This window comes from Vitis riparia, chromosome 11, assembly GCF_004353265.1.
Source record: "Vitis riparia cultivar Riparia Gloire de Montpellier isolate 1030 chromosome 11, EGFV_Vit.rip_1.0, whole genome shotgun sequence".
Taxonomy (NCBI): domain Eukaryota; kingdom Viridiplantae; phylum Streptophyta; class Magnoliopsida; order Vitales; family Vitaceae; genus Vitis; species Vitis riparia.
Window position 1 is genome coordinate 9,412,666 of NC_048441.1, and position 9,489 is coordinate 9,422,154.

The 9,489-nt window shown below is 32.8% G+C and overlaps 1 protein-coding gene across 4 annotated transcripts in view; it reads right to left on the reverse strand.

Annotated features, from left to right (window-relative positions):
* Positions 1–1,469: 1,469 nt before the first annotated feature.
* The window catches only part of LOC117924520 (putative clathrin assembly protein At5g35200), a 22,963-nt gene continuing 14,943 nt past the window's right edge, over positions 1,470–9,489 (reverse strand). For 3 of the 4 annotated variants that reach the window (XM_034843152.1, XM_034843151.1, XM_034843150.1), the window contains exons 7-16: positions 6,021–6,104; positions 5,680–5,730; positions 5,527–5,592; positions 5,358–5,423; positions 5,158–5,235; positions 4,934–5,017; positions 3,935–4,111; positions 3,771–3,846; positions 3,580–3,695; positions 1,470–2,097 (exon numbers count right to left, since the gene is read on the reverse strand). In XM_034843152.1, the coding sequence (XP_034699043.1) occupies positions 1,780–2,097; positions 3,580–3,695; positions 3,771–3,846; positions 3,935–4,111; positions 4,934–5,017; positions 5,158–5,235; positions 5,358–5,423; positions 5,527–5,592; positions 5,680–5,730; positions 6,021–6,104 (1,116 nt within the window). In that variant the 3' untranslated portion in view covers positions 1,470–1,779. The remainder of the gene's footprint in view (positions 2,098–3,579; positions 3,696–3,770; positions 3,847–3,934; positions 4,112–4,933; positions 5,018–5,157; positions 5,236–5,357; positions 5,424–5,526; positions 5,593–5,679; positions 5,731–6,020; positions 6,105–9,489) is intronic. The other variant, XM_034843153.1, reaches the window with a different exon arrangement.

Consider the following 9,489-nt stretch of genomic DNA (forward strand, 5'->3'; position numbering starts at 1 on the left):
TTTATATAATACAAGTTGTTTATCTTTTAGCAAAAATTATGTAAGCTTAAAAAGGAAAAAAACTGTTCTCATCAAGTCAATGTTTAAGGAAGTTGTCTATCCAAATTACACCCATTAATGCAATTTGAATATTTATAATTAATTGAGTTTTTTTTTTAAAAAAAAAAGTTATTTGTTTTTAAAAATAAATTTAATGTAATTATTTATATTTTAATATTTACTTTTTATTTTTATTTTTTTAAATAAATTAATTTAGACCTAAGTTGCTTTTTTAAAATAACAATTTTCATAAAATAAAATAAAAAAGTTATTTTCTTAAAAAAAAAAAAAATGGTTTATATTGAAGTTGTCTTTTAAGGAGAAAACTTCATATATGAAAAGTTATATCAAAGATGGCTTTTAAAAGACAACTTCCTACATGAAAAGATATATGAAGGGTTTCTTTTAAAATGACAACATTTTATGTGGAATATAATACAAATACATTTTTTTTTTTATGAAAAATAATTACAATTTATATGGGATATGTTTTTTTGAATGACAATTTTAGTATAAATTTATTTTTTTATTTGAATGTGTTTGATATAAAAATTGTGAAACGTGTCTTTTTAAAAGACAATTTCTAATGTGGTCAAAATTATAATTTTGGAAGGTATATCCTCAAGATACAACTTTCAAAGTAATCAAAATTGCTGTAAATTCCTCAATATTTTTAATATAAAAAGTATTTTTTCAAAAGATACATTTAAGATTAATTTAATTTTTTTTTCAATGTCTGACTATTATCAAAATTATAGGTGACTAATCAAAAGACAACTCCATTATGGCTAAAATTGTCATAAGTTCAATACTTTTAATATGGAATGTTTTTAAAAAAATATATATTTAGTGTAAATTCAATTAATTTTTTTTATGTGAAAATGGTGAAATGTATCTCTTCAAAGAGATAATTTCTAGTGTGACCAAAATTGTTGTAGATTCTTCAATACTTTCAACACTACCCCTTTTTAAGGATTTATTTTTTATTTTTTTTCCCCATTTGCTGTAAAAGCTCAAAAATAAATCCCAAATATAACACAATGAGAGATTTAGTCCGGTGGTTGGCTAAACATCCAGTTTTGATCCTCTTCCCATGAAGGCAAAAAATAGAGGATTTAATATGGAGTCCAGTGGTATTTTGGTGAAAAATCGGAAAATTTTGGAAACTTGGAAGGAAAGAGATGTCATTGCATTGATCGTGTCAGGCCGGCCTAATATCCGATTTCGTCCATGTGTAAGACGTGTAACGATTGGGCGCCTTTGAGTGCCCTTGGTGAGCCAATATTTATTTGTAGCAGGCCATGATCCCACACGTTTGGCTATATTATGCTGGGTTAACTAGTCAGGTCATTGACGATAGAATTTTCAGTTCTCCTGGTGCGGATCGAGACCGTTACTCCTTGGCCATACAACAACCAACGGAGCACTGGTGGTAGAGTGATCCATTTTGTTATCCCATCTATTGTCCATCAATGGTGGACGACGGAAACAGCAAAGACGTTCCCATGCACACCACAAACATCACCTCAATGATGTGGCATGGCAAAAAAGACCCAAACGTCCACATGTATCCCTCCATGTGGACTACTGTCAAACTGTGGGGAATACAAGCAGCAGACCTGAACAAAAGCACCAGGCAAAGTTCAAGAGAGAAGTCCCAAAATATAGCCTTAATGCCTCTTCAACTGACGCTGCCCCAGTATCTACCACTCTCTGATATGTTATTATATACACTGCAACTTACTTAAAATGGGATGGGATTCCCGGTTCAACAAATGGATTCCCAAAGGGATTGGTGGGATCCTCACCAATCAAGGGTTGCCGATATTGTTGCTGCTGCATCATCAAACCCTCCTCTTGTTGGGTAATGCCTGCCATTTCCACATTTGTTAAGGGTGCTATGTTGCTGGAAGCATAGAACGGATCTCGGGTACTATTTGCCAACTCAAAAGGATTAGAGCCGAGTTGCCCCATATGGTAGGTCCTGTTCTGACTTGCTCTTCCTGCAATTGCATCATCATATAGGCTGTCCAGTGTCAATTTGTCCATCCCACCAGCCTGCATTGGAGATAGAATCAGCAGATGTGTGGAAGGAACAAAAGGGTGGAAGGGCAAAAGAGACTACCAGCCTGTAACTCAAGCATATAGCAAGCAATGGATGAATATCATTTAAGGAAAGTATGAGTAAATTAGTGGTCTGCTTGGTTCAAGAAATAGCACCTTCTCCTTGAGACTTGAGTGAGGTTACAAGTAGAAAAACTAAATCAAAGCCAATCCTTAAAGAAATCTCACAACTCTAATTGAAGAGACATCAAACCGCAAAAATGTGATAGGCCTTATGAAATTTGGGCTTCTGGCCTGGTTATCAATCTAAAAGAATAATTTCTATTACCTACGGATATCTCTGGCAGCTAAAAAAGAATGCAACAGGGAAAATATTTGGAATATAAATTTTTTTTTTCCAATTAAGCATTTTGTTACCTATGGAATTGCCTCCATTGACATCCACATCCACATGCACAGTACACAAGTAGTGAGGTGCCTATCAATGGAACCTAGCAGCACTTCATGTATGAAGTTACAAGAAAACAATGTCTTTTTTTTTTTTTCTCTCAACTCTATGTCCTGCAGTGCGGATCCAAATTAAATCGTCTCTAGGCTGTCATAAATAGTTCACTTTCTAGATATGGATCTTATATGATTTGATGTATATGACCACTTCTCAGACTCATACTTTCCAACAAAATTTCACTAAATATTTGAGAGATTTTTGTTAAATGATTTCAGGAGACTAGAAAAGAACTTGGAAATTGGAAAAAATTAGGATATTTATGTTTGATCTTTCTGAGAATTTAAACCTAGCCTATCATCAAGTATAAAAATAATCAAAGATACTCATAACTCCTAAAAGATGTTTATTCTTGAATCTTTCTCAAATCACATTGAACCCCCAAACTACTGTCTCAAAGGATCTGCTGATTGATTCCAACATATTGAAAACAGAATTTGAAACAAGCAATTAAAGTAATATAACTTGTTTTTGAATTGAGAAAACAGTTCAGCTGATGAACTTGCCCATGAATACAACAATTGTTAGTCTAAATATTGACCTGATGTACTTGTCTCTGAAGCTCTTACAGTGTATCCTATAACCAAGGAAAAACACGCTTCTTTTCATAAAAAAAGAACAAGGATGAAATATATATAACCTCAAGAATGAGACATGACAGCAACCAATCAATGGCTGAACCACTAGCTTCAACTAACATACAAGAAGTCAGACAAATAAATGGCCTGCAACAGAGGCCATGGACAAAAGAGGTTGAGGAAGCTCACTGAAGCATAAACGGGCTCTAAACAGAAAAAGACAGGCCAAGGAAATGTACACAACTTGAGAATTGGTTTCATTTGAAGGGCATAGATGTTAAAATGGGATATGACCCTTAAGGGAATATAACTGACAAAAATTGTGCATAAATTATCTGAAACAAGACCTAGATGAAGTAAAATTACACATGTTACATAACAGTTAGGACTAACCAATTTACTCTCTGCGACTGCAGCTCCACTAGAGCTTGGGGCTGTAACAAGGGCAAGCTCCCAGCCAGTAGTTTGACATGACAGATTCAGTCCATTTGCAGAATTTGATGGATTTTCTGACAACATGAATAAATTAAATTAGAAAACTAATAATGGAACACCAATTGAAAATATTAAAGAAAATATATCACCTGATGTAAAAATTGCAACTCCAAGGGCATTTTTTTCATCCAATTCAGATGCTTCCTGGATTAACTCATCCAAATCCTGGTAAAAATAAAATTTTTGCAAGTAAAATTATAGGTATCCAACAATATTCTATTATACAATGTCCTTCAACTAGAGAAACCCTTACCAGAAGCTCAGTAACCTGCAGCTTGGCTGCAGCCTCAATTTGGTCACTCCTTGGGGGTTCAGGTGATGTCAAAGATGGATCTAATATTTCTTCAACATCAAAATCTTGTTTTTGATCACTCACCCGATTATCTTCACGAATAGCATTTTTTTTCAAATTAACTTTCACATCATTAGTCTGATGACAAAAGAAGATGGTAAATCCATGGGAATCAGAACTGTACTAAAAGAATGCATTACATATTGAACTTTTCAAAAAATAGACAAGCAGCATTTCACTGTTTTCAATTATGACATCCCCTCATGCATTATGGACCAATTAATAAAGAAAATATAGGTCAGTTTTTATTCAGTTGGTTCACAATTGCAAACAAAGGTTTTCTTAGCCAGATTTTTTTTCACCTCAAGTCCTGTTGTGCAGTCTATTATTTAAAGGAAATTCCTTTGTGAGTGCAATTTTTTTAAAAGAAAAATGTTCAGATTCAATTCCCAGGGCAAAGTAAACAAAAATTTTCTTGGTAGTTTAGGCTGAGAAATTTCACAGGTCCCCAAAATATCTTCTAGAGTGAAAATTCTTGTGACCATGTATTTTGCTGACAAGTTTAAGGTTTGAGTTGGAATATTTCAATCAAATTCACATATTTTATTGTAACCTCTTTAAAACTCAAAAACTTTTTCATATATTCCACCTTGAATGGAAATGTCAGAACCTTCTTTTGCTTTAAATAACTGGAGAATCATATACATATATATATAAAAGAAAGAACACAAATGGAGTAATTGCTTTTCCCAATGTGAAATGGAAGTGTGTGTGTGTAGCTTTCATTTGTCACATTGGGAAAAGTAATTTTAGGCATTCCAATATTTTTCTTTCATTTAGATTTATGCATGCAGTTTCCATACACAAACAGCTATTTACAGACTGCAGTGATCCAAAAGCTTGTTTGAGTATGGAACGAAGCTAATGATCTCCTCCTGATCAAAAAGCATGAAGACATACCGGGTAAGTTATTGGTTGACACGCTAAAGTGCATGGAGTATCTTTCACATATTCTTCCATGGCTGTCATAAATGTGGCAGGAGGCTGCAATTTGATGTGACACATACAATATAACAAAGTCAATTAGAACTAGGACATAAACAACCAAGGAAACTGCAGATGATCTTTCAAGATCAAAAGAAACAGAGCTGGGGCTAAATATCTGGAACAAAGGGGCCAAAAACCTGCTCAATTTTAACAAACTGCACTCGTCCAAAATCAAGGCCTCTGCAGATCTCAAAGAACTCAGATAACTTCTCTGCCTACAGCAACAATAAGATATTGCATGTCGCATTAAGGTATGCTCATTTTGTTAAGGGGTCAAAACTGTTACAACACCAGTCCCACTGAGAGGATTAAATACACACAAAAACACATAGTATACCTGATTCCCTGCCTTCTGATAAATTTCTAGTGCCCTGACAGCATCATGCTTTTGCATCTCAAAATACTGTCATGGAATAAAAAGTGATTGTCACCTTTATTTTAATTTTTGGAAAATGGTAAGATAGACAAGCAACCATCTGATCACAAAAGATAAGACCAAATCCCACCTTATCAACCAAATTGAGAATTCCATTAGTAATTGCACCATAGAGCTTAACACATTCACCTGCAAGCTGAAACAGGAAGGCCATGAGAAAGGGAAAAATCAAATGAAACAAATTACCACAATTGAAGTTATTGCACTTTAGGTAGTTCCTTACAATTGAAAGGGCATATTGGATCAATTTATTATAGACTGCTGCCCCCTCTGGCTGCAAAAATGGCTGAAAGTCAATGCTTCCTCAAGAAAAATATAAATTATATGCTACTACTATTTTTCTCATGGAATGCTGACAATAACAGTAATAACGATAAGAACCATAATGATAGTATTAAAGCCAATGGCAATAGTAATACATAAGCCTATCAAAGAAATAGTAATAGTGATACAGAAATATAAGAAAAGGATATTTAAACAAAAAAAAGAAGAAGAAGAAGAATAAAAGAATAAAAGAAACAGAAATAGTGCTATTAATATAGCATAAAGCTTGGATGTTATCACCTGGCAAGCAAGCAGGCGAAATAGAAGTTGTTGCAAAGCAGGTAATTGCTCAAGCAAGTCTGGTGTATCAAGCTCCCTAGTCCTCTGTTGTACATTATAAAAAGGGGAAAAAGTTGGCCCTTTATTTGCATAATCATTCGAATAGTTAGTTATGAAACAAAAAAAAAAAAAAGTACAAATACCATAGAAAGATGGTTTAGATTCTAGAAAGGTTTTGTAACTGCCAGCATATGCATGAAATTTAGATTAAAAGAAAATTCTATTCTGCTCATATAATCCAACTCATTCTTGCTTCCCTTGTAAGATCTTGGCCCAAATACCTATAATCTAAGCAGCCAAAGTTGTGGTTTGTTGGCTTGTACCTAGTACTCCCACACTTAGAACTAGACAGAGAATCAAAAGCAGAATTGCCAAAAACTCACCCACCTAGTGTCCAGAAGTTGCATGCCTCCTATATATTTCAATCAATGGAGAGGAAAAGCAATTAATTTATTAGAACTAATTTGGTTAAACCCTTCAATAGCACCATAACATTGACATTTGTGCACTGGTGTGCTAATTGGCAAAGGCAACACCCATGAAATGAAACTGGCTCTTATGCTGTGACCTGGAATAACCTTTTCTCTATGGAGGAAAGAAATAGCAATTTCTCCCTATAGAGCACCTAGGAAAAAGACGATTTAGTTGAAAATATCAAGAAATCTTGTAGAATCCAAAGAAATTTTTTTATATATGAAAAAAAAAAAAAAAAGATCAACTATTCCAATTTCAACTCTATCAAATTTTAATTGTGGGAATAGCGGATGTAATCCCTATTCAATGGGTCAAGTCCACTCTTTCTTCTGTTAATTTCTAAGCTATAATGCATTTACCATAGACAAATTGAAATCTTGGATCATGCCAATATGTATGGATGGTACAATTGCCTAAACAAGAGTTCTTTAACAGAGAACAACCAAAGCTTATTTGCTAAATAACAAATTATTAGTTCAACTAACTAAATAAAATGCATAAACCTTTCTCTTTGTCTCATTCTCTCAATGAATTATTAGATGGCATCTTGATGTAGGACAACCCTAGGATGGTTGCCTACACTCAAGGGTAGGTGGGCTAGGGTTTTATTTTTAGGGTGTAAGGAGAGGAACAAGGAATAAATTTTATGGTAGAGAAAAATATAAGATAAAAAATAAAGAGAAAGAAAAAAACAACGAAGAAAAGATAGAAAACCTTAGAGTCTCCCTAAGGCCTTCTAAGAGTCTCACCTAGAAGAAAATCAATGGAGTCTCATCATTAAGGGTTGCAACCTTGCAATGAAAGAAAACATAATATTATTAATATCAATTTATTTCTTTGATTTACATTGATTAGCCTATTTATAGGCTTCTCTAAGAAATCCGAAGTCTACAAGGACTTTAATAACCTATTATGATTCTAATTTTTATTATAACATCCAAAGTCTACTAGGACTCTAATAACCTATCATGATTTAAATTCTAATTATATTATAACTTAACTAGCTAATCCTAATTAGACTCCAACAAATATTAATCCTAATTTAATTCCAAGTAATACTAATCCTAATCCTAATTTAATTGCAACTAATACTAATTCCCTTTTTTGATATATATCTTGGAGATTCATCCTCATCACATCCCCTCTCTGAAAGATCATTCATAACAAGGGGAACATCATTCTAAAAGACAAGACGTGGGAATACCTTCTCATATACCAATTATTTATATAATTTTTTTTTAAGTTAGTGTGAATGTCTTTCCATCATATACTCCCAGCTCAAATGCTTCAAATCCTCCCTCGAACTCTTGCTATTCCAAAGATGGTAAAGAATGAAGATAGCTAAAGGAAATGGTAAGTGTTTTGAAGTGGAGGATGAGTTCAAAAATTGAACAAACAAGCTTTAAATTATAATACTTTCATCAAAAATAAGGTTAGGAGCTTAAGGGGGGTTAAAACCTTTGTTTTAAACTAATTGACTTGAGTATTGATTGATTCCACTGAAGGTGATAGATCAAGTGTCACCTAGAATGTTTCAGTCTTATATTGAATCAATCACGTTTTGATCACAACATATCAAATTTCATCATTTTCTTGATTTAAGTTGTTGGATTAGGTTTGAATCCCTACTATTTAAACACATTTCCAGATTAGGGATTCATTGTTGTGAGAGCTAGCTTGCATCCTTGAGCCTCAAAACCTTTGCCAAATTTAGGGGTGTGTATCTCTAAGTAAAGTTTATGGGGTTTTTAAATCAAAAATCTCTTTCTTGTGGAAAAAAAATGATTTTTATTCATTGCATTTATAACAAAATGATACCGTATTTATAATGCACAATCTTACAAAAATTAGGAAATAAATTACACAAATTAGATAGTAGCCATATTGGAAAATAGGTGAATTAACTAAGTTATATTACAATATTGATATTTTATGCTTAAATGATCATATATGTAGGCATCTAGATTTCTTCTAAACTGACTAGTGCTAATTGCTCATTGTGTTGTTTTTATTGGTTATATTATTGAACAGATACTCCTTAAAGTTCTTAAAATTGATTTTTATTTATTTTTTTATTATTATTATTATTATATTTTACATCAAGCCAAGAAATCAAGAAAAAAAAAAAGACTTCAAAGAGATGGCAAGAAGATTTCCTGAGAGGCAATCAAGACAATACATCAAACCAAGAGGAAATTAAGAAAGCAAAAATTTCAAAGAGATAGTATTGCAAGATCATTTTTCTAAGGTCTCTTTGTAAGGTTGTTAGTGTAATAGGTTCATATCGTATTATTTTTTTATTTAAGCATTAAGAATCATCCGAGCGCCTAAATTGATTTTATTATTTTCAAAATTCGATGAAAAAACTTTATAAATAAAACTACATTTGATTAGTGTTTCATGGTTAAAAAGGTTTTCAAAATGTTAAGGAGTTTATCTAGTCGGGTTTACCTAAGGATTTTGCTCTAAAGATGCAAAAGTTTCAAAAATTATAGAACTCATTTATGCATTTTTTTTAATATTTTTTTTTTATAAAAAATGAGATTAATTATTTCAAGGATAAAAACTCATGTTGTTACATGCATTTCATCATTAAAAATGGTTTTCCAATCTTAACTTTTCTTATTGAAACAATATGAGCCATTAAAGATTACTTATGGTGTATCAATTTCTTACATTTTATATATAGTTGACTAGTGGTTGACCCAACTGATTGACCGCTTAGGTCAACTGATTGACTTAGCCTTGAAGTGTTTAAACATGTTTTTGGTGGTAGCCACCAATTGAGCTAAAAGCTCGACTTTTCAAGCCACTAATCAACCACCACAATCAACCATTCAAGGTTTTTGCTTCCAACAATCACCTATTGTACCTTCTGACCAACTACTATGCAACCAGTAAACCACCAAGGTCAATTGATAAACTATCCATGTCAACCAATCATGTAAACTGTGCC